This window comes from Pelobates fuscus, chromosome 3, assembly GCF_036172605.1.
Source record: "Pelobates fuscus isolate aPelFus1 chromosome 3, aPelFus1.pri, whole genome shotgun sequence".
Classification (NCBI taxonomy): Eukaryota; Metazoa; Chordata; class Amphibia; order Anura; family Pelobatidae; genus Pelobates; species Pelobates fuscus.
In genome coordinates, this window is record NC_086319.1 from 195,742,341 (window position 1) to 195,768,980 (window position 26,640).

General features: G+C 43.5%; 1 protein-coding gene across 1 annotated transcript in view; it reads left to right on the forward strand.

Moving 5' to 3' along the window:
- The first annotated feature begins 255 nt into the window (after positions 1-255).
- Positions 256-26,640, forward strand: part of CCDC69 (coiled-coil domain containing 69) — a 92,944-nt gene continuing 66,559 nt past the window's right edge. The window contains exon 1 of the mRNA XM_063447866.1: positions 256-457. Coding sequence (XP_063303936.1) covers positions 410-457 — 48 coding nt within the window. The 5' untranslated portion in view covers positions 256-409. The remainder of the gene's footprint in view (positions 458-26,640) is intronic.

The window sequence follows — 26,640 nt, forward strand, 5'->3', positions numbered from 1 at the left end:
TTTAAAAACAAATTCCCCAACATTCCCTAATAGTAAATTTCCCTTAACTCTACACACTTTTCCCTTGCAGCAATCATTCTGAAGTTGGCTGTTAGAACCGTGAAACCCCCCAGCGTTCCAATGAACACACAGCCCAGTAATGCACTACCTTATGGACGGCTACATTTAAAATTGCCGTTCCCTCTTCGACCTTTTAAAATGAATACCTCTGACTTTAAGGAGGGCTCTATTCTGATACTTACGGCTACACTAGTTTTGCTTTGCCTGAAGTTCAGTGCGGGTTGCAGGTCTAGTTAGTGTATGTGAGGGGTGTGTGTAAGAGTTAGGCAGCCAGCCAGACAATAGAGGGGCAGAAGAGATGTGATCCCTACTGCACTGCTGGCTACACATTCTGAGTTGGGGTACAGAAATGGGGGGCAAAGCTAGTAGACTGTGTTGCCTGCAAGCCAGGAATAAGGTAAGCTAATTTTTTTTTTAGGCTTCCGCTTCCTTTTTGTCTAATCAGAAAGAGGGCACTAACCGCTTCTTAACCCATGATACATATCTGTTTTGGCAACGTATGAGTTAAAGGCTATCCCGTTAAAAAAAAATTAAAAAATTAAAATAACCGCAGAGATAAATGAATCTGTGGTTATCAGTAGCTGTGTGCATTGGGAAAGAAGGGTGGGTCAAGTCATAACTTCTAACACGTTATGCCAAAAGCAATACCTAATATATTTAATACCAATGTATTATGACCTGGTTATTTGTGTAATTTGTGTTTACAATCTAGATGACTGTATCAGATCATGGTACAGCGGTTAGTATTGCTTTAATTGAATCTATTTTTGTTTCTTCCACCCACTGAATGACCTATGACTCTGATGTTGATCCTTGATAAATTATATAAATTATATTGGGGTTTATTTAAACTCTGCACAGATACATCGTTTATTATGGGGATAGTTAGAAAACATACTTGTTCTTCCTGGGTCATATTGCCTTAAGGACATTTAAAAAAAAAAAAATCTATTTTAAGCAATTGATTAATAGAAATATTGCAATTAACTCTAATTATAATGCAGCTTGCAACATACATTGCATAATTGGCTTTTAAAGTTTAAATATGGTTGCCACCATAGACGACTTGCTCATAGGCTGACAGTTGTCAAAGGGATTTTGCCATCCCCAGCTGTTATCAAACTACAGATTTGTTGATTTTATATTTCGTTATTTTTATTTGACGAAAGGTCAAGGCTAGCAAGATTTTTACTAATATTTTTATTTGATGAAAGGTCAAGGTTAGCAAGATTTTTACTATTTCCCAACTCGGTTTCTTTCTCTGGGGTTTAAATTAACTTTCATCACCGGGTAATACAAACAAAGCTATTTGGAATGGAGTATAAAACTCAACAAGTTATTGCCAGATTTTGTTGCCAACCTGTTAGTTGCACTTTCTCACAGTTGTGTCATTGGAACCCAGTATGTAACTTGGAGCATCTTCTGTCTGTCTGCTGATAGGCAGGAATGTGCATAGAGGCTCTGTTAATCTTCAGTTATTGCAGAGCTGATCAGAAGTGGTTTGCTTGCAACTTTGGGGCTAAAAGATCTGTAACTGGTTTAACCTCTTAGGGTAAGACAGCACCCAGGCACCATAACAACTTAATTAAGATGTTCATTTAATAATTTTTTTTTTATCATCTATGTTTTTGAGATCTGAGAAAATGAATCCTAGAAATCCAGACCACTGCATTTAACTCTGAGGGCCTCCATCTTGTGTACCCTTTCAATTAAGTTCTGCCCGTTTTTGACAGTCTTTGCACCTGTCAGCATATATAGAGTAGGAGAAGCTGAAGCAAAGTTTGCATTTCTACTCCTCTAAGTTAATGTGTGCCACGACTGAACTGCATTGTGAGGTCCGTCGCTAAATTTAACATCCATTTAAAACGAGCATTGTGTGAACAAAATAGTTACCACAAGTTATAGTAATAGTGTGTTTTCTATTGAGTAATTTCCAGTGAACTAATGCTTCCTTGTGAATATGGTTCACTTACAGTCTCACTCGCATGACATTAGATGAAAAAAACCTGCCAGTTTGACATTGCTATTTTATAAATACTTAAATAATATATTTCTAATGCCTCCCTTTAATGAAACACACCATAGTGTTCCTCTGCCACGCCAACTGCTGTGGCAATGAAAGGGTTAAAAAATTAATTAAAAACATACCTGACTTTAGCATAGAGCTCACTTGGTGCTGGCTCCATGTTCACCCCCTCCGACGTCGTTGTGCGGGGGGAACCTAATGCTTTACGCCTTCCCTATAGGAATGTATGGAATCAATTATTTCCTACTGAGTTTTCAAGACGCTGAACTTCCGTATGCAAAGCGTGAGTTTGTCCAGCGTCAATTAGGTGATGAAAGGTTGGTTAGCCACCAGGATGTGCCTCTAGTGGCAGTCTGATTTGCAGCCATTACAGGCACTCTTATTCCTGCAATATAATTTTTGCAATTACAATTACTTACATTGCAGGACTAAGTGGGACTGGGACACTGCACATAGGCCACTTCAATGAAATATATATTTAGATCGATATATATAGTTGATGCATACATTTAAGGATGGGCCTGTAGTTGTGGGAGGGGCTTGGGTCCTCTTTATAAGGGCATCCAATCCTCTCCCACTTTACCGTGGTTGGTCTGGCGAGTTGAACTTACCTGTATCCTCGTGGTCCGGTCTCCTTACTTGCTGCCCATTTTTCTTCACGTTTGACGACCGCTGGACTTCACCTCCCACGTGGTCTACCTGTGCCATCGCTTCACGGAGGTCCTGCTGCTGCCGGGCACCTGTCTGTTCCACGAGGTCTGATTGCTACACAGTAAGTTTGCCAGATGGGTGCTACTCTGCTCGCCGTCTGGACCAGGGGCTCGGGTACCTTCCGGCTCACCAGGTTTCCCCAGCACCCCGGCTGCGCCTGTCACCAGCTGCTGAGAGTCCCCACTCATTGTCGGTAAGTACCCACCAAGCTGGGACCAAGCATGTCATACTGCTGGCATATCTGCTGCTCCCTGGGTCCATAACCTGCCATGACTGACCTCTGGCACCCTTGCTGGGGTGTCTAATACTCACGTGATGCTCAGCCAGCTGGTATGTAGTCTACCTCTCTCATGGTACTTGGCCTGCTGGTATGGTGTATGCCTCTCTCATGGTGCTCAGGCTGCTGGTGTGGTGTATGCCTCTCTCGTGGTGCTCAGGCTGATGGTATGGTGTATGCCTCTCTCATGGTGCTCTTCTTTTATGGTGTATGCCTCTCTCATGGTGCTCTTCTTGTATGGTGTATGCCTCTCTCATGGCGCTTAGCCAGCTGGTTTTGAGTCTGGCGCTCTCATGGTGCTCGGCCAGCTGGTTTGGGGTCTGCCGCTCTCATGGTGCTCGGCCAGCTGGTTTGGGGTCTGCCGCTCTCATGGTGCTCGGCCAGCTGGTTTGGGGTCTGCCGCTCTCATGGTGCTCGGCCAGCTGGTTTGGGGTCTGCCGTTCTCATGGTGCTCGGCCAGCTGGTTTGGGGTCTGCCGTTCTCATGGTGCTCGGCCAGCTGGTTTGGGGTCTGCCGTTCTCATGGTGCTCGGCCAGCTGGTTTGGGGTCTGCCGTTCTCATGGTGCTCGGCCAGCTGGTTTGGGGTCTGCCGTTCTCATGGTGCTCGGCCAGCTGGTTTGGGGTCTGCCGTTCTCATGGTGCTCGGCCAGCTGGTTTGGGGTCTGCCACTCACATGGTGCTCAGCCACCTGGTATGGGGTCTGCCACTCGCATGGAGCTCGGCTGGTATGGGATCTAGCACTCTCGTAGCTCAGCCAGCTGGTAGGTTTGTCATCACTAGTCTGTTTATTGGTCAAACCTCTAGGGCAGGGCTTCCCAAACTTTTATGGGCCGAGACCCACTTTTCACCATGGCAATCAGCTTTAGAGGCATACAGTTGGCACACCATAGCAATCCGCTTTAGATGCACACCATGACAATTACTTTTAGAGACATAAAACTGGCACACCATGGCAAACCGCTTTAGAGGCATACAATTGGCACACTATAGCAATCCGCTTTAGATGCATACAATTGGCACACAGTGGCAATCAGCTTTACAGGCATACAATTGGCACACCATAGCAATCAGCTTTACAGGCATAAAATTGGCACATCATGGCAACTTTAGATGCATAAAATTGGCACACTATAGCAATCCGCTTTAGATGCATACAATTGGCATACTATGGCAATCCGTTTTAGAGGCATAAAATTGGAACATCATGGCAGCTTTAAATACATAAACTTGGCACAGCATGGCAATAAGCTTTAGGTGCATAAACTTGGCATATCATGGTAATCATGGAGTGAAGAGGTTACATTGGGAGAGGGCAGGGAGTGAAGGGGTGACATGGGGAGGGCAGGGAGTGAAGGGGTTACAGTTTGTGGGCAGGGAGTGAAGGGGTGACATGGGGGAGTGAAGGGGCGACATGGGGGAGGGCAGGGAGTGAAGGGGTTACATTGGGGGGAGGGCAGGGGGTGAAGGGGTTACATGGGGAGGGCATGGAGTGAAGGGGTTACATGGGGAGGAGGGCAGGGGGTGAAGGGGTTACATGGGGGGGCAGGTGGTGAAGGGGTTACATGGGAGGGCAGGGGGTGAAGGGGTTACATGGGAGGGCAGGGGGTGAAGGGGTTACATGGGAGGGCAGGGGGTGAAGGGGTTACATGGGAGGGCAGGGGGTGAAGGGGTTACATGGGAGGGCAGGGGGTGAAGGGGTTACATGGGAGGGCAGGGGGTGAAGGGGTTACATGGGAGGGCAGGGGGTGAAGGGGTTACATGGGGGGCAGGGGGTGAAGGGGTTACATGGGGGGCAGGGGGTGAAGGGGTTACATGGGTGAGGGCAGGGGGTGAAGGGGTTACATGGGTGAGGGCAGGGGGTGAAGGGGTTACATGGGTGAGGGCAGGGGGTGAAGGGGTTACATGGGTGAGGGCAGGGGGTGAAGGGGTTACATGGGTGAGGGCAGGGGGTGAAGGGGTTACACGGGTGAGGGCAGGGGGTGAAGGGGTTACACGGGGAGTGCAGGGGGTGAAGGGGTTACATGGGGAGGGCAGGGGGTGAAGGGGTTACATGGGGAGGGCAGGGGGTGAAGGGGATACATGGGTGAGGGCAGGGGGTGAAGGGGTTACATGGGTGAGGGCAGGGGGTGAAGGGGATACATGGGTGAGGGCAGGGGGTGAAGGGGTTACATGGGTGAGGGCAGGGGGTGAAGGGGTTACATGGGTGAGGGCAGGGGGTGAAGGGGTTACATGGGTGAGGGCAGGGGGTGAAGGGGTTACATGGGTGAGGGCAGGGGGTGAAGGGGTTACATGGGGGGGCAGGGAGTGAAGGGGTTACATGGGGAGGGCAGGGGGTAAAGGGGTTACATGGGGGAGAGGGGGCTGTCTGGGGGCTGTGTCCTACCTTCATTTAATTCCCTGGTGGTCCGGTGGGTCTCCGGTTTGCATGTTGTATGTTCCGTGTGCATTATGTTTTCACATTTCACAATCCTGTTATGTCACGGGTGCATATTTCTTACACATGTTAAATTAGTACGGTATGTCACCAGGGCCGGATTAACATAGGGGCTGATGGAGCTACAGGCCCAGGCCCATGGAATAGGCCCATTTAAAAAAAAAAAAAAGCGATTTTATTTTTTTACACGATACTCTTAGGTTTGCCACCTGACTGGTATTTTACCACCACAGCCGATATTTGAGGCTGCCTGGCCGATGCCGGTATACAAATGTCTGTATCCCCATTTCTCCCAGTGTCCCCAAATGTCCCAGGGTCCCCATGTCTATATCCACAAGTCCCGTAGTGTCTGTGTCCCCAGTGTCTGTGTCCCCATAAATGTCTGTGTCCCCAAGTGCCTCCATGTGTCCCCAAGTGTCTGTGTCACAGGGTCTCTCAGTGTCCCCTAGTATCGTAGTGACACGGGACACACTGAGACATGGGGACACTAGACGAAAGGGGACACTGGGAGACTAGGGGACTGGGTGACATGGGGACACTGACACTGTGATACATAGGGACACTGATGCCAGGCTGGCATTCCAAAATTGTTTGGACAGACATGCCCCCTTTTTGGGCATGTACGCCCCTTTTGGCAGTTCTAATCACGTAATTCGCGTCATTGGCACACCCTTTTACCCCACCCATTGACTTTCTGCTTCACTGGACACTGCTGTTAGGGAGTATGAATTTGCTTGAAAGATGAAAGCATAAATTAGAGAGAGATTAGCATAGAGTATGTGTTTTCTTATAGCTGCATCCTTTGAGTTTCCCTCCAACACCATCTCCATCAGATACATGACGCTTGAGAGGTGTGACTGTTTTAGTGTTTTTGGTCTATAAGATTCTGTAACTAGGCCCCATCATAATTGTCAGCACCAGGCCCACTGGACTCTTAATCTGGCCCGGTATGTCACTTACTATACTAATAGCTGGTTGTCATCGTAGTGTGGGTATGTGTGACTCATCTACGTGTATTTTTCTATTTCTAGTGACTCTCTGTATGGTGTAATTGACTGTTCTAATTCTGCGTTAAGTTTTACTGTCTGGTGCGCCCCTGCTCGCTCGTCTGGTGTATGCATATCCCATTCACTTAATTGGCGTTTTTCAGCTTTGAGGTTCGCTCTACTATGCCTTTAACGTACTCGCTGGTATACTCTTGTTACTGGGTCTCTGTCCCTTGACCTGAATCGCCTGTTGGTTCTGAACCTTTTTGTTTTTTCTGGGTTGGTCACGGTTTTGTACTTCTATTTGCCATGATCCTATACCCTCCTCGGTTTCCCTCTTCTATGGTTTAGGCCCAGGTTTTGCTTATCTGGGTGGCACGCTTCGTCCAATCGTTGTCCTGTCGGGGACCTTCCTGGCAGCGTATGCCTTTCTTGCCTCGTGTCCACTTGTGGGGTAGGCCACTTTCACTTATTCCGGGCTGCGAACCGGTCCACTCTGTAGCATACGTTCTCAGTCACCATTCCAAATGGGTCCACGATCTGGCCCTCACAGAGGCATACGTTCTCAGACTCCAGTCTAATCCCCTATTAGCAGATAATACTGGTTGTTGGGGATCTAGGTGCCCACTATGGTAGGTTTCTGGCCTCTATGCCATAGCCATCGGACCAACGCAGATATTCGCCTCACATTGTTGCATAGGGAGGGCCTCACCTGTCACTCCTATTCTATCTTATGCTTTAGTAGTCACCAAGAGGCCATCACCCCGCCACCCGCGTTTCGGTGGCCTCTACCTCCCCTCGGGCCAACGCATAGAGCCTCTCATGCCGCTTGGCAACTAGCAGGGCCTCACCTGTCACCCTTATTAGTTTAATTCTTCGCCACTTGGCAATAGCTAGCCTGCCGATACGTTATATGGATCAAACTAATGGTGGCTTTGTATAGTCGTATGTCTTAAGTTACTAGGGTACTGTCTCTACCCAACACCTCATCCACTTATACATTATATATACCAGAACCGGTTAGGGATTTGTCAGGCATTCGTGACTTATCCAAGTAATTTTGAGGTATGGTAGAACAAATATATTTTGTATGGTACACTTCTTTTTGCCCTCTTTATTACAGGCCTACAGCCTTGTCGGTTCCGGTACACCACAACCGAATGGTATTCTTAACTATGATATTTATTACTAATTATATGTTATCTAACCATCACTGCAATATTGCTTTGACCACAAATAATAAAAAATAAAATAAAAGATAAATAAAATAAAACACATGGCAGTTTGCTTTTTACTGCTTTATTCACAACTACGCTGTGGTTCAGTGCCTTACAAATTTGATTGGAATTTGATAGGAGCCAGCTAAAAAAGTTAGGAGCCAGGTTTTTGTTTTAAACTAGCAAAGCTTTATTTTCAACAGCAAATATACAATTCTTAATGAGACACTATAGTCACCAAAACCACTACAGCTTAATGTAGTGGTTTGGGTGTCTATAGCCTGTTCTTGCTGGCTTTTCAATGTAAATACTGCCTTTTTAGAGAAAAAGCTGTCTTTACATTGATGCCCAGTAACATTTAATAAGTTACTCAGATGGCAAGTAGAGGTGCTTCACAGTGTGCAACTCTTATGTTCAGTGTCTGCACACTCATCATGGAGGCACATTGTGTTTGCCACAGAAATGCAATGGTTTAATGCAGCTCTATGAGAAGATGCTGATTGGCGCAGCATGCTGTTTTGCTGCACATGTGCAATAACCTCTCAATGCTTCTTACGGAAAAGCATTGTATTGGCATGAGACATCAAGACTGATTACCTCAGCCAATGATGCTGGGCCAGCTAACACAAGACTGGCACAGTATGGGAAAAAAGGTGAGTAAAACACCTTTCCATGTGTTCGGAGGGAGGGCAGTCACCTAAACAAACACACTCGCTGACAGACCGGCACAAGCATTATCTCATACACTCACAAACTATATATTTTTTTTTATTTTAATTTAAGTCCACCCAGCCTCTCGGAGAGCTGGAGTGCATCCTTTCTCTGGGGTCCAATGTGTGGCTGTTATCTTCAAGATTATTTTGCTCTGCTCCATCCCGTTCTGTTTAGTGATACCGGGATCAGAGTGACATCATATCCCAGCTTGCGCGAGGGAGCAGAACAAGAAGAGCTTGATGATTACAGCCCCCTCACCAGCCGCCTCCATTATGCACAGCCGCCCACCTCTGCGGAATGGGCTGACAAACTCCCAGGTGCCATGGCAAATTCTAGTCGAGCCCTGCTTTAGTTCATATAACCGTTAAGAACTTGGAGTGGTCACCCAGAATGTTGTCTTGGCTGTCCTACTTCTGGGACATGAGTAAAAATTTAGCCAGTGAGCATGTCTATGCAAGTTCTCGATGCACTAGGCATAAATTGTGGCCAGTGGAAAAGCACTTCAGTAGCAGTCTGCATATGGGCACCTTGCTTGCCTACCTGCCATTCAACTGAGTTAAATTTGCAAGTGAATGAAGCTTTACCATGCAAATCCATGTACCTATTTTAATTCCCTGTTTAGGAACCATTGCTGTGAATTTAAGATAAAAATAGACGAACTGGAAAAATTCTCAAATGCAGATATGCTTTACATTCAGCTACTCTGGCCTTAAAATTTAAATAACTTTAAATAAATTCGTAATAACTGTAAGAGAGAACAAAGAAATTGGTCAGTTACTGAGCAAGTTCAGGTTTGGGCTACATCGTGGGAACCATGGAAAGTAGATGGAAATTTCAGAAGGCTCTCTGCTGCTTGTTAAAGACATCTGTCATGTAAGCCACTTTTAACTGTGTTTGGGACAGGTGAAAAGATCAAGATAGGCTTATTTTCTTCACTACATATACTGTTGCCTACATGGTTGTTAGAATCACAGCCACTGTATCACTATGTATACATATGTATAAAATTATTCACATAACGATAAACAATCATCGTTAATACTGGACCCTGTGATGTTAACAGAAATAATGCAGAAACAATATTTTTTAAAATGTATTTAATATATTTAGTTATTTATTAAGAGCCAAAATATTCATTACAGGCCCACCATACAAGTAGCTTATTACAGAGGAAGTTTGGGGAAGTATGGGGTACTGTTTGACAGATGTGCGGCTGATATATAGCTATATGCATTATTTACCGTAAACAAACTATATCTGTGAACATGTGCTTCATAATATTTTCTGAAAAAAGCCGCTTTTTAATGCCTTGCAAGGGCACTAATATATGATGTACCTAGTCAAATAAACCCCATAGGAATGGGGGGGGGGGGGGGGGGGGGCAATTGTCCCTTTAAGTCTTTCCACAGACACAGTGTAATGGATCACCTGGCACCCCGACTGGATACCTCCGCCAAAGGACCGCTTCCTAACTGGAACAGAGGACAAGCCGCAGCACTTCTTCTTGGCCTCAGTCGCCGTAGCTTGACTGGGCCCTGGAACCTCCACCTCCTTCCTGGATTTGAAGGGCAAATTAGCTCTGACACCTCCAGGCACTGGACACTCAGTCCTGGGAACTCTGGAACCGAATGGGAAATTAGCTCTAGTCCTTATAAGGACTTTCCCTATTGACTCTCCTGCAAGCTGGAACAGCAGACACAGGAGCAAATCTTCTTTCCCTCCAATAACTGGGCGACACACAGTTTTGGAGTGTAAGCAGGCATCTCAAGATTAATGGGACACACTGGCCTTTTATACAATTTTTCCAGGCCAGAGGAACACCCCCTGGACCTAATGGGGCACAGGAACACAAAGGACATAAACCAATCAGAACAAACATACAGTCTGTGACACGCTCATGTACAGCACACAATCCCCCCTCTCTGCTTAGGAGATAATTGAGTAAAGTCCTGTAAGTAACTCCATTATCTCCAGGCAGAAAAAACACATTTTCACAAAGTTCAGAAAGTACCCCAAAATCCAACATATCCCCATAAAAGTCCCCTGATGGCCCCGATCTGGGTGAACAACATATCCAAAAATCACCCAGATTGGTCCAGGGGTACAGGAGTTTCCTGGAAGTCATAGTTTTGACCGACCGCAAGCATGGCCCCATGCCCAAAACAGTTCCCGAAAAATCAGTGCTATCAGTGGTAGTCTTTTACAGGTTTCTGTGCAGGGCCCATAGTCTGTGGGCAGGAGGCTGGCAAGCAGGCTCCTCCAGGAGCTCGTGGCAAACTCACTTGAAAAGGGGAGTTTGTCACAGTCTTATTTAAAGCCTAAAGTACAAACTGCTAACCGTCAGCAGGCTTCTGCTCCAGGTATTAATTCAGGGACTACCATAGAACATTGTGCCAGTTGGCTGCTCTGAATTATTATTTATTAGTATTATTCCCCCCCTGCTCCCCCCCAACACATACTTGACACAAACTCTCCTCTCTGTATTAACATTTCAGTAAATTAAATTTTAGACTATTCTTATGCTTTTAAATTGCATGTGTGCATATCTGGTGTTGCTATAAGAAGTGTACCTCTACTTAGTGCAGAATCCTTTTAAATGTGTTGTTGATGCTTTGAATGCCTGAAAAGTGAGAACATACATTCCTTTGTCCCTGGAATCAGCTAGCTTGCAATCGAACAGTTAAACAATTTGCTTGTATTACACATGTAGTTATTTTTTAGGAGATATTTGGCATGTAGTGGAACAGAATGTAATGGAAAATGCAGTTGTCCTCTTGAAATATTTTTTGTTCTATGCTAATACTTGTACATAACCCGGATACCCTCATAAAATATCCCAACTCAATAGTGGAAACCAAATCTGTCAGGTTAGAGCAGACTGTTGGTGAACTGACTGTTAAGTTGCACATTTTAACCCTATACAGTTTATTTAGTTTGAGTTTTCTTTCCAAGACAGACCTTAATTTTGTGGTTTTGTGGGCAACAGTATATTGAAAAAATATGAATATAAATTTTATTTATTGAGTATCTTTATCGGAAGCCAGTGTCTAAAAAAGACGACCTCAAATGGTGTGTGTTTTTTTTTGTTTTGTTTTTTTCCAGGTTCTTTTGTTTCCCCCTCACTATTTTTTTTTTTTTGGGGGGGGTGACTAGGACCCCTAATCATCTGGGGAGGGGAATGTACACTAAGCCAATGGGTGGGGGTGTGGGGGAAGCACAATAGGTCCCAATAGGTCAGGAATGAGAGCTTGGGGGGGACACTAGGTCCCCCCGCTAGTTTATAGATGCCCCACCATGGGGGCATTTGTTGGGGTGGCGGGCTTTTTTCTTTTTTTTTACAACAGTGAGCAGCTACTGACTGGCTGCTCACTGTTTAGTAGACATTTTAATCTCCCTTATGCTATTATGGGGGTCATATTGACACTCATAGAGTGAGGGGGGACATGGGGGGCTTAGGAAGTGGCGGGGAGCACAGCTCCCTGTCGCTTCTATTTTTTACATATTACAAGGAGGGAGCTGCTTGCCGGTAGCTCCCTCCTTGTAATAAAACGAACGAAGAGGTCCTCGTTCATTCGTTTGAAATTTTTATCCATTTATTCGTCTTTTTTTTTTTTTTCAATTCTTTATTTTGTTTGTGCGTTATTTGGTTTCATGCATTATATTGACAAATACAAAAGTTTAGAATATGCATTACACGGTATTTAGTCAAGTTGTTCAGCACATATTTTTCTTTTTTTATAACCTGTTGCATAACGTTTGCGTGTATTAGTGCTTACATTTGTTTCTGGGTGTATAACCCTTCATGTAGTAGTGTTAGCTTTAATGTTTGTGTTGTGCCGCTTCTCTGTTAAAGGACCACTCTAGTGCCAGGAAAACATACTCGTTTTCCTGGCACTAGAGTGCCCTGAGGGTGCCCCCACCCTCAGGGACCCACTCCCGCCCGGCTCTGGAAAGGGGAAAGGGGTAAAAACTTACCTTTTTCCAGCGCTGGGCGGAGAGCTCTCCTCCTCCTCTCCGCCTCCGTTCCTCCCCGTCGGCTGAATGCGCACGCGCGGCAAGAGCTGCGCGCGCATTCAGCCGGTCACATAGGAAAGCATTCATAATGCTTTCCTATGGACGCTTGCGTGCTCTCACTGTGATTTTCACAGTGAGAATCACGCAAGCGCCTCTAGCGGCTGTCAGTGAGACAGCCACTAGAGGAAATAGGGGAAGGCTTAACTAATTGATAAACATAGCAGTTTCTCTGAAACTGCTATGTTTATAAAAAAATTAGTTAACCCTAGAAGGACCTGGCACCCAGACCGCTTCATTAAGCTGAAGTGGTCTGGGTGCCTAGAGTGGTCCTTTAATGCAGAAGTGAATTTGCACTTTCACTGTATAACTTTAGATAGCAATGATAGGCTAAGAGTACTAGGCTAAACCATCCCTAACATTCTCAGCAAATCATTGTTGGCCAAATGTAGACAACTAATATGGGAGTCAACTTCTACATTAACAGAGAGACAGCAGGAGGACTGGGCTTTAGTTGACAGATGAACCCCCTTTTTCATCTCTTAATCTTTATCTTATGTGGTAGGTGGTTATAGTTCCAAGGTTATATTTCATTTTAATTTCTGATCCAACAAATTAACCCAGCAACAAAATACATTTTAATTTTTCAGGATCACTTAACCCCTTAATGACACACCTTCTGGAATAAAAGGGAATCATAACGGAATATTGCCGTCATGTGTCCTTAAGGGGTTTAAGAATTCTACATCGCTTTACAATCTGTATTATATACCAAAGACCAGAATATGAATAATTTGGCTATTTGGTGTAGACGGCCATGAAGATGTTAAGTGTTTGGTTTTTTTTTTTCACACTGCAGCTCTGTGTGCTGTCCCTTCTTGACTTCTCAAGACATACAAACTCGCTCATTACTAGGCAGCAAGGGCTCATAAACACAGCTTCCTCTAACATTACAAATGGTGTTGGCATGAGCTGTGGATTTGTTTTTCAAAGCTGCAAGTTGTACATTCCTTCTAGGGATCTGTCTGACGTATGGAGCCTGATTTCAGAAGGGCAATACCATCCTTTAAAGGAAATCCATAACTAAAATAAGCTTCTACCTAAACTACAGATAAATAGACAATGCTTTCTATATATCATTTGGGCAGCAAGTTAATTTCAGCTGTAAGTTCATGTCATTTCTGTTCTTCAATAACTAGCATAATTTTACCAAAATTGCTTGTCTGACTCCTTAGCCCTCTTTAGAGCTCTATAGAATATGTTGTCCTTTTTATAATATACTGACAGAACATCTTACATTTTGTATTCTTTGTATTCCTGAATTGCTTAAAGTTCTGCTAATCGATAATGGAACAGGTAATTCTAACATAAACATAAGCCATACATTTATTTGTCTTTGTGGAAGACTACATTTATGAGGTTTATGCAAATTGTTGGGAATTCAAAGTGTATTTTCAAATGTTAGCCTGTGGTGGGCATGAAGTGAAAGATAGATGTGGTGGGTGGCATGATAGCATGCCAGTGGCTCAATATGTAATACTGGGAACACTTGTGGTTGTAGAAGTGGAGTGTATTTTCAGTGCGCACACCCAATGTGCCTTGGCAACACCTTGATGAAGTACTAATGTGTAGGTTGAAATACTCTTGAGGGGCTTAATGCAGCAACAACAACCTTGTTTAAAGGAGCAATCCAAGCACCATAACCGCAACAGTCTGCTGTGGTGGTTAAGGAGCCAGGAATGCTCTGGTGCCTCCTTTTGTAAGGGGTCAAATACTTTTTAGAGTGGTTTGACATCAATGCTGAGGTTAACAAAACAATGTCCTCTAAATCCACTACAGCTCCTGAGCTGAACCTAGCAATCGACTGACGCTTCCAACCCCAAGCAATGCACTGCAGGTCTTGGCACACACGAGCGAACGAATGCTCCTGAGCTGGAGCTTCCATCTCTCACTGAGCTGTAGAAAAGGCAAGATAAGAAGGCCACTGTCATGCCTTAATTATGGTATCCTCTTACTTCCTGGTTCCACAGAGCTTAGCCACACCTCTTTATGACACGGTCTCCCTATTTAATCTGACCGCACCAGCTGATCGAGGCTGGATTAATGAACTACGTTCCGTACCCACGAACCGGCTGCAACATCGTTGTGAAAGCCTCTGTTACCGGACCGGACTGGAAGACTTCAAGTTCCCTTCACCTTTCCTCATCCACGACTAAAGCTGAACTCTCACCATTCAGGATAAACCGCCTCTGAGGAGATCTCGGGAACCAGTGTTCTATGTGCCGGAAGCTAAGTAAAACCTCTGTGATAAGCGTTGCATCTCAAAGCTGTTATTTCCTGTCTCCAAAGTCCTTCGATAAAACAAACCCGTTACAGCTAACTTCAACTCATACTTTGTCTCAGTTAGCTGCATCTGTCTTGCTTCAGTTAAAGTCTGTGGAACAGCTATTGTAACTTCTTATCACCTAATTCATTAATACTACTAAAGGACTCTTTCTGATTCAGTGTCTGCTAATTGCTATCGTTTACTACTTAAAGTTACAGTGCATATAATTGTGGACTTCAGTTATCGTTTACTACTTAAAGCTACAGTGCCTATAATTGTGGACTTCAGTTATCGTTTACTACTTAAAGCTACAGTGCCTATATTTGTGGACTTCAGTTATCGTTTATTACTTAAAGCTACAGTACCTGTAAATTGGAATTAAAGTCAATACCTTTTACTTTTTATAATAAATATTCAAACTATAAGAAATCTGCAGTTGTGTTCCTTCATAACAAATGTTTAGACGTGACAGCCACCCTATATAAAATGGTTTGATTCCGTTAGAGTTCGCTCCTGGGAACTCCTTTCACCATAACTACAGCTCACTGAAGTGGTACTTGGAGTGTTCCTTTTTAAACAAGTGCTTTAGAATAAGCCCAACCTTGACCCGAACACCCCGTCCAACTACCGCCCTATCTCGCTACTGCCTTTTGCTTCCAAGATCCTTGAAAGACTTCCTCAAGTCCAATTCTCTGCTCGACCCACTTCAGTCTGGTTTCCACGCTCAGCACTCTGTGGAAACTGCACTGACCAAAATATCAAACGATCTTCTTGCTGCAAAATCTCATGGTCACTACTCTATCCTACTACTCGACCTTTCCGCTGCTTTTGATACTGTTGCTCATCAACCGCTTCTTCTCATCCTCTGTAATCTAATATTGCTCTCTCGTGGTGCTCCTCCTACCTCACCCAGCGCTCTTTTAGTGTCTCTTTCTCTTGCTCTGCCTGTTTCTCCCAACCTTGATAGGTATAGCATTGCCCTTAACAAATTGAATCCAGCAGCACCTGAATCCATCAGGGCTTTTCATGAAAAGTTGTTTTCGTCAAAGGTGATTGAAAAATCAAGGAGAAACCTGTTTTTATTCTTTCCAGAGGACGTCTCCATTACACCTAAGACCTGTCCCCTTAAGGTGCTTAGGTGTGGTAGTTTTTCAGACGTATGGGACAATTGCTTCTCATATGTCCTTTTCTACCGCAGTATAGACATAGGCCTTTTCTCCTATTTTGTCTTTCTGCTTCCGACAGTCTAGTAACCCCCAACTGCATGGGTTCGGACTGTATAGGAAGTTCAGAGACCATTGGTCTGGAGAACCGGGGTGCTAAAGGCATAGTCATGCGTCTGGTCTTGTTTTCTCTGGTTCTTAATCTATTGTCAATATGCATGACAAAAGTGATGAACTTATTAAGCTTCTTGGGTAGGTCTTTGGTGGCAATCTCATCTAGCATAGTTTCAGATAGTCCCTTTTTAAATGCAGAGATTAACCCACTGTTAGTCCAGTCTACCTTGGAAGCCAAGGTACGAAATTCTATGGCATACTCAGAGATAGACCAATTCCCTTGTCTGATGTGCATCAGGGCAGTGGAGGCGTCATCCTCCCTGCCTAATGGTTCAAATGAAGCTCCTATGAAATTACAAATTTTAATGCAAGCGTCCAAACACGGCCTGGGGGGTGAAATCTCCAAGTGACCGGCAGCAGGGGAGAGCACAGCATAGCACTTCCCCTTCTGCCAGTCACACCACATAGTGTATACGAGCAGACTGTAGGTAGAGGATCTTCTGTATCATCTCCCCAGTTTGATAGGAAGCTGTGAGGACTTCCTGTCAGACCATGTAGAAGATACATAAGATATTATTCAAATGTCTGCTCAGCAACACTACATAGGAGGTCAGCAGGCACAGGAGAGGAGAGAAGGGAGAGACCACATAGGGAGGGTGGGTGGGTGGGTGGGAGAGACCATGAAGGGAAGGGGCGGGTGAAAGAGACACACACACACACACACACACACGAGGTGGGGGAGAAAGAGGCGCGCGCACACACACAAGTGGCTGGGGAGAAATACACACACACACAAAAGGGGCTTGGGAGAAATAGGCACACGCAAAAGGGGCTGGGGGGAAAAGAGACCCGCACAAAAGGAATTGGTGGAAAAGAGACACACGCAAAAATGGCTATGGGAAATAAACCCACACAAAAGGGGCAGGGTGTGAGACACTAGGGGTGGGGGCAGGAGAAGAGACACACACTAGGGTCTGGAGGGCACACAGAGTGGATGTGAGGAGAAAGACACACAGAAGGTCTAGAAAATAGAAACAAAGAGGAGTTGGGGGAAGGGATAATGAGACACACAAAGGGGCTAGGTAGGGGAAAAGGTGAAACATAACGACTAGTGGGTAGAGACACACAGAGGGGCTGGAGCTAAGAGACACAAAAAAAGGCTGCTATGAGAGACACAGAGGGGTGGTGAAGAGAGACACACAAAGGGCTGTAGTGTGTTAGAAAGAGACACCTGGGAAAGAGAAATAAGAGACACAGAGGGGCTGGCAGGAAGTAAGAGATAAATGGAGGTTGTAAGAGACACAGACCCTTGGGGGTATAAGACACACTGAGGGGAAAATGGGGAATAAGATACACAAAAGCTGGTAATACAACCAAAATAAGTAACACAAAAGGGGGCAAGCTATTCAAAAGTGGGTTTAAGAGAAACACAGGCGAAGATGCATCTTAATCTGTGTTTCTCTTAAACCCACTTTTGGGACACCCAGCAGAACAGTCCTCACCATTGGGGGTCTTTGCAAAATACACAAAGACTACAGACCGTGACAGAGCTACTTTAATGCAGTAATCTTCTCAAAAAGCCAGTAGTTACAACCTTATTATTTTATATGGTGATACCGGCAAGAGAGAATGGGGAAGTTGCCTACATAATGTAGCATATTTTTTTACATTTATTTTGTATAATTTATTTCTTAATGCAATATCTATATAATTAATTAAATTGGGGTCACTTCGGCCGCATCCATTATGCTGGAATATATATATACACACACACACAAGATCCAGCGCTCTCACTTATCCACTAAACCGCAACTTTAATGTTGACAGATTTTATTAGGTTTTTTTTTAATAACATCTAGGCAAAAATAATTAGGGTTTAGTTACATTATATGATCATACATTGCATAAGCCTACCACAACGTCAATGTACCACATCTTCGGCCCCCCGCAGCACCCCATTTATGCATGTTCAGGTGAGTGCAGCCTCCTGGTTTCATATATATAATTATTATTTTTATTTTCAGAACTGATTAGCATTGTTGTATTTTTTTTTTTTTTTATGATATTCTCATGACCCTAGTTGTATTTCCTGTAAAACTAGTGAAGGAACTTGATAATTTATTTTACTACTTAAATGTTAAATCCTCTCATTCTTCTGCATAATGCTCACACTATTTCTAGAATTTGCTGTTTTTATATAGAGTTTGATTTCATATGGATGAATGACCGATGTGCACGTCTCTATGAGCACTTATGAATTAGTTAGATTATGATACAAAATCATGACTATATCTGTGACGATCTAACTTCCTTTGACCGTCCTGGGTTCCCTTTCTCTCAGCAGACCGTGTATACTCCTTACAGGCAGAATGTAGACACAGGCATAGCGTAAACCCCCCACACATGAGCCGAGGCTTAATGCTGGGAAAAGACTCAATTTTAATGGCACACAAGCATCAGATTTATACAGTTTACAGACTCTTCCTCTGAGCCTGGGAGATAATTGAGTTAGAGGATGGGCTAAGCTCAATTACTCCACGACAGAAAAATACAGTAATTTTAAAACACCCCAAAAGTAGACCCAGAATACAGTAAAACCCCACAAACGTTATATTGCTGGATAGCTGGGATCTGGGTGACCAATATATCTGAAAATCACCTGGATCTGTTCAGTAGTTTGTCCGTAACGTCGCAGGGAAGTTTGACCGGTGTGCAACGAGGGGTATGCCGAAATCAGTTCCAGGCACTCGACGACTAAGTCCCACTGAGTGTGTTCGTATGTTAAGATGTCCGCCATCCATTGTTCTTACCACGTGTGTTCGAATGCACGAAATGGCGGCCACCCAGTATAGCGTTTGACAGAATCCCTTTGATGTTGTTTACGAATGTTACATAGTGTTAATAGTTTAATTGGTGTTCCAAGTGGGGGGAGGGAGAAGAGAGTTCCTGTTCGGGTACAGAACAATTAGGCGAACATAGTGGCGAAAACTAATCAAATGTATGGGCTTTACATTGTTTTATTTTTTTGGTTCATTTTACTGTGACGCAAGTTCCCCACGTTGATATTTTTATGGCATATTTCAGTTCTATAAAAAGTAAAATGCAGGCAACAGTCAGTGGCCTTTATTTTACCTAATATAGTTCTGAAGTACGTATATTGCACACTTGATTAATAAATCTGCATATGTGTGTTTACATACAATAAAACTACATAGAAAAGCTGTTAATATTCCCGCTTTGCTGAAGGCCTTTTCACCAGACTGCTATAAATCTAATTTTACACGTCTCTAGCATCTGTATTTAATTATGAGCCCTGCTGATAAGTTTATTAGCTGTATTATAGGCTGTGTGTGCATTGGGAATGTGTAGTTATCCTCAACAACACTTCATCATTCAATGTGTCCTTCTACAGAACAATGCTCAGCATTGACTATTCTGTTACACCTCCACTGTAGATCTCATCCACATGTTTCCACTACCACCCAACAGCAAACGTCTTTAAAATGATAACTCAAAGTTGTACAGCACGTTAAACTAAATGGATTAATACACTTGGTTTATTTTTTTAAGACGATGCCGTTGTGTGGAGAGAATGGTACAGGGAGAATAATCATCATAACAACAACTGCTCATGTTTATTGGTGCTGTCGGGCTTTGGGTGCAATCCCATCTTTTGTTTAGCGTTTTTTTTTTTTTTTTATGTATTTTGACAAAAAACATGGGATTCGATGGGAAAGTCCCTATTTTAGGATCCTGTCCCACCATTCATGGGTCAGAACATTCCTGACATTCACTTTCATTGGGTGGACCCTGCCCTTTTCTGAGCAAAGAAGTTGACAGTGTAGCAAGTGGTGTCACTGGCCTACATCCCTTCAGGGCTTGCCCACCTGTCCTGATTCCATACCTCTCAATGTTGGGAGGTACAAGGATGCACTATTTTGGCGTTTTAAATTTTGTGTTATAGCCCAATGCTAGCTTGCATACGCAGCATGCGTCAAATGTGCACAGTCCATCCAAACATTTGGATGAGTGTAGAGAGTGAAATTCCTCATCATTACATCAACAGCAGAGTATGGGCTTGGGGTACCATGGAAACCACAGTTTTGGTCAAATTATCCAAAGCCTAATAACATAATAACCTCTACAATACGCTTTACTGGTTGTCTGTAACCAAAACACCACACTACTCAACACAAACACACATACAATCCCACAAACAGCTTCCAGACACATGCACAATACTCTGTCCTGGCCCTTTGATCCTGTGGTATTCCACTTGGTGAGACACTAGAGGCATGTTACATGAAAAAAGCAGCATATGGGTGTCATTAAACTTGCTTGTGCTGCACAAAACAAATAGAGGGAATTTTTCTCATGCCAGAGCTGTTCAGCTGAGCTCTGTGCATGGGCTGCCCTGGAAGAGCATTGAACCAACCTGCTCACTTTGACCAGGAACATGCTTGTCAGTTGTGATTAAAGGACCACTATAGTGCCCTGAGGGTGCCCCCACCCTCAGGGTCCCACTCCCGTGGCGCTGAAGGGGAGGAAGGGGTTAATCCCTTACCTTTTTTTTCCAGCGCCGGGCTCTCTCGGCGCTGGGACTCTCCTCCCTCTTCTGACGTCCCTGGCTGAATGCGCATGCATGGCGCATTCAGCCAGTCCATAGGAAAGCATTCTCAATGCTTTCCTATGGACGCTGGTGTCTTCTCACTGTGAGAAGCGCCTCTAGCGGCTGTCAATGAGACAGCCACTAGAGGCTGGATTAACCCATAGGTGAACATAGCAGTTTCTCTGAAACTGTTATGTTTACAGCAAAAAGGGTTAAACCTAGCTGGACCTGGCACCCAGACCACTTAATTAAGCTGAATTGGTCTGGGTGCCTATAGTAGTCCTTTAAACATGCCCCAGTCTGGCCCTGCTTGTAACACATTACTATAGGCCTTCTGAAAGCAAGTGTAGCGGATTGGTACCGGGCTGTCCTACAACATGCATGGGAATAATTGTATTCGGTCATATTGCTGGTTTAATGTGTGTGAACATGCATGGGAATAATTGTATTCGGTTATATTGCTGGTTTAATGTGTGTGAATTACTGTATTCCTCTGGTTGTTCGGTAGAAACATTCGAATAAAACAAGGGAATTAAACTACCGAACAACCAGACCACCCTGTGTAAAGTGTGCCTTCAATTACCGTTTGCAACAATGTTGCAAACGGGTAATTACCTATTCGTACAGTGTGGTCTTTGTTCTCTGGGTGGCCGCCATTCGGGATACGAACACGTGGCGGCGGCCATCTTAAACTGCCGAACAGCTGTGTTTTGCCGTCGAGTGTCTGGAACCGAAATCGGACACTTGACTAGGCAAACACCGCTGAGACCTCCAGACTCCCAATACTTCGTGGGGAAACTACCGAACGGCCCGCCATTCGGTAGAAAGAACCCCACAAACTAGGGGATTCATCCGAATCCTCGTCAGGCTACTTAACATCAATAATTCGTCTGTTTGTATTCCCCTGTCTGTGACCGACCGCAGGGCCAAAATACATGGAACTGTTTTCGGACACTTTTTCCCAGCGGTCGGTCAAAACTACACCTTGCCATAACTCCCGAACCCCTGGTCCGATCTGGGTGATTTTTGAGTATGTTGCTCACCCAGATCAGGGCTACCAGGGGATACCATTCTTAAAGGGGTACCCCTATGTTTAGGGGTACATCCAGAAACTGTGGGAATTCGTGTACAATATAAGGGGATTATGATGCTAGAGGAGGGGAGGAGATGTGTGGGAGGTTACTGTTCACCGATTGGACAATGTATTAATTGACAGAACCTCCTCCCTTGCATGGGAGAGGGCTTTATAAGGCACTGTGGAATAAAGCTTGTGAGTTCTACTCCTGAAACTGTGTGTCGTCCAGTTATTGGGATTGCGATGGGGATATTGCTGTATTACTCTACCTGCTAGAAACCTTGCCTGTGGACTTATCATCACCTTGTTCCTGAGCCTCACTGGGATCTCTAGTGGAGAATAGCTGTGAAAGATCGTCTCTCCGCTACAGCAAGTATTAGTACTTTGCTCATACTTTATGGATGCACACATACCAAATACAGCTGAGCAATCAAACATCTCTGGCAAGGATTTTATTGTACAATCAATGCAAAATGAGCAGCACAACCATTAATAACAAATACACTTTATTGCCTAAGTCAAATGTATATCTAAAGCAATAACAGTTTCAAGATCATAATCTATGCCTCCAGAAAGCAATGTGTATATATAAATCGCATGTATTAACGCAAGCAAAGATAGAAAAGCATTGCAAATATACTTGTTGTTGTTATTATTATCTCACACTAATACAATATGGTAAACCTAACCAACATCAAGATACATACCACAGTGAAGCAAAATACCGGAGTAGTAGTGAGAAGAAAGGAACAATCAAGGAAATGCCCCCAAAGTTTCAGCAGAATGGCCTTTAACAAGGGAGCATGCTGTGAGAACTGTTCCCAAATCCCTAATATTCCCATAGGGAAACATATAATGCACAACACCTGAGTAAATGGGTGGCCACCCAATAATTAGGATCCTCCTAACCCTGATCCAATAGTTATGGTTGTCAAGGCTACCAATAAAATAAACCGTAAATCTAATAATAAAACAAATGCAAAATTACAGTTACAATAGTATGTAGAAGAAAAAAAGAACTTACAGAAGAATAAAGCACCGATTACCAAAAACCCTAAGTGAATATAGCCAGTGCTGATCGAAAAATGGTTGTATATAATGGAAATCGTTTGCGTTCCAACCGGCATCCATGAAGGAACCGGATACGGAAGCCCTGGCTCAGGTGCCCGTCCTATCGCCGAGAAATGCGAATATGCACAGTGTGAGTCAAAAATGTTTTCATTGTGACAACTGTAGAAAGTTCTTCTAGTTATTACTTGACCTTTGAATGAACTATTCTAGTGTTGGCCACTGCCTTTGTGTAAACTGGTATGTTTTTTGTTTTTATGTTTTTTAACTTTTGATTGTTAGTGGTTTTAAAGGGATTTTACTTTGTTTGTTTGGTATCTCATACTTAGTTTGGCAACCCATAATTAAGTTCTTTTGAATATATGGCTTGCATCGACAGCATACTATCAACCATGGATAGAATTTAAATCTTGGACAGTCCGCAGGTGGAACTTTTTGGACCTTCATTATATTTTGCCATCTTGACCGGTTTTCATTATCCTTGAAATCCCTTATGGCTTTTGTACTCATTGGATGTTAGCCTTTATTGCATTCTATTCATTAAGTTATTTTAATATTGTTGTATCACGATGACCATTCGGTTCTAGATGTTTGACCTTAGGGCTTATACCTCCTTTGACCGTGTATAGATTTCCTGATTAGTAGTATCTTGTCCTGGTTTCATTTATATTGGAATAAATTGCCTTGGTATTATTTGATACGTCCAATAAAACTGTGCAATCATTCATTGTAGTTTATTGTAGTTTATTTTTCTCATTTTCATATATTTACTTTATTTTTTTCCCATTTTTTTTTAATTGCTCATTTGTTTTTGGAGCACTATAGTGAGGATCCGTAGGTGTTCCGATCTGTGGAACACGTGATGTGGTGGGTCTCGAGTGCACGTGCGCTTTCTCCTGTCCTTATTCTCTTTTTGACTCACACTGCACATATTCACATTTCTGGATGATTGGGCAGGTATATGACCCGGGGCTTCCGTATCTGGTTCCTACATGTATGCTGTATTTGGAACGCAAATGCGTTTCATTATAAACAATTATTTTTCGATCGCCATTGGCTCTATTCACTTAGGGTTTTTGGTGATCGATGCTTCAGTCTTCTGTAATTTCTTTTTTTGCTTCTACATACTATGGTAACTGTTATTTTGCATTTGTTTTATTATAATTTTATTTACTGTTTATTTTATTGATATCTATGACAACCAGAGCTATTTGATCATGGTTAGGTGGATCCTAATTATTGGGTGGCTACCCATTTTCTCAGGTGTTGTGCATTATGCCAGGGCTTGACAAATTTGTTTAGAATATAGGAGCCAGTTAAAAACGTTAGGAGCCAGTAATTTTCAACGAGAAAGTGCAATTCTTAAAGGGACACTATAGTCACCAAAACCACTACAGCTTGATACAGTGGTTCTGGTGTCTATAGCCTGTCCCTGCAGGCGTTAAAGTGTAAACACTGCCTTTTCAGCGAAAAGGCAGAGTTTACATTGCTGCTTACTAACACCTCTAATGACAGTCACTCAGACGGTCACTAGAGTCCTGGGTCACCCAGGTTCAGTGTCTCCAAGCTCTGCATGGAGGCGATGAATGTTCCTCATAAAGATTGGTTAATGTAATGCATCTCTATGAGGAGATGCGGATTGGTACATTTGCTGCGCATGCACAAAATCCTCCCAATGCTTTGCTAAAAGAAAGCATTGCCTTAACTGAGATCATAAAGATTGATCATCTCAGCCATGGCAAAACTGGCACGGCGTGGGAAGAAAGGTGAGTAAAAAAACACCTTCCTCAAGCGATCGGAGGGGGCAGGTACCTAAACGCTCACACACACACTCTGACAGGCTCACATACACACTCTTGACAGGCTCTCGCTCACACACACACACGCACACATACATACAGACACTCTGACAGGCTCTCGCTCACACACACTCTGACAGGCTCGCTCACTCTGACAGCACACACACACACTGACAGGCTCTCTCACAAACACACACACATTCTGACAGGCTCTCTCACAAACACACACACACAGTCTGACAGGCTCTCTCACAAACCCACACAGTCTGACAGTCACAGTCACATTTGCTGAACTCTAGAGACATTTAAATAAACAAGATTTGAAATAAATGCCTCAAAAATGGGTAACAGCATAATACACCTCCCTATTTTTTCAGCCCAAATCCCTCTGTACCCCTTTTCTATCTTGATGTCTCTTTTCTAGAAGCTCCATATTGTTGTTGTGTCTGAGTCTTTAACAGAGCTCCATCTGTAAATAATGTACACTTTTCTTGATCTAAATTACATTTTAATTACATGAATGGTTATTAGGAAGGCTAGTCACCTGGAATTTCTCAGTACAGCCCTGCCCTTGGCCACACTACCACTCACAAACCCAATATTAACATATTTTTTTCATTTGAAATGTTGAGTGCAATAGCTTGTCCAGTTGGTTTATGCCCTTTCCAGAGCATCTCAGAATGCTTTCCTTTGCATGTGACATTAGAGTATACATTTCCATATTTACATGGGACTGATCTCCCCCACAAGGACAGTTCAGATTCAAAATGCCAGGCATTGGTTCTTTTGTATGTCTAATGTGTTTGAAGCCTCATTAATGAGGTATGGCAGCTGTACATCAAAGTATGTTAGGTTCAGACTGTAAGACTCTTACATAGTTCTTGGCAATAATTATATACTAGTGGTTTAAAAGGTCATTCCAAGCACCAGAACAGCTTTTGCTCAATACTTTAGTAAATACATCCTTCTCCCTTCCACACTTTGTGAAAACCACTTTTAACTCAAATAAACCACAGGTGAAACTTATGGTTGCCTGTAGTTGTAGATTTTTCCTCCTTTCATTCCCAGCTTTTCTTGAAGGAACTAGTGTCACGATAATGCATGAAAGTATGTACAGAGATATTTTTAAGCTGGTAGATTTATACCACAGCTGCTAATAACTTTTGGCAGCAGTTACATCCTCATTTTCCGATCAATGTAGCAACAGTCCCCCCATTAGGGGTGTGCAACCCTAAAACATGTAAGGGGCCTGGCCCTGCGCTGGAGTCTGCAAGCGTCCTATAATGCTATGTGGTTCTGTTGGGGACTGGACCATATTGTAGGATGCATAAGCCCCTTCAAAGTACATGTACATATTCTCATTCATCTCTAGCACGGCTGCACTGGGAGGAAGTGATGTCCCTATTCCACTGCCCAAATTAAATTATTTTAAATCACTATTTAGTAATTATATACTAAATGAAAACATGCATACATCTAAATATACATTTTTCCATTGGCGGTATATCTAAATACAACTTGCAAAAGTTTGCCTCTTGTCTACAGATTCTGAAAGCCCCTCCTTCCTCCCCAGCCCGGTGTTTGTTTGTCTGTCCAATAACAGACTTCCCAATGCAGCTCAATGAGAAGTCTTTGCAAGGTAGGTTCTCTGGGCTATTGGTGCCTTATGAGGTTCGCTCGATTGAAACCAAAAAGTAACCGTTCTAATGAACAGCTGAGGGGTGTAATAAGGTTAACTTATACAAGTGCCAATTTCTTTTGAAATTTTGAAACATGCACTTTGTAAAACGAAAAAAGAGGACAAACTCTTTACACACATGGCATTTCAGCAAACTAAAGTGCTTTTGGTGTGGGAGTTTTCCTCTTACTGCATTATTTAATTTTACATTCATATTGATGACACTGAAGTGACGGCCTCTTGAAAATGTGCTACTGTTACAATGGTGCTGAATTTTTACTTAACCGTTTAAATTCCCAATTTTTGAAGATTCAAATTTAGAACCACTGGTTTGTGTTTCTTGATTACTATGTATCAACATCCTGTAATCAT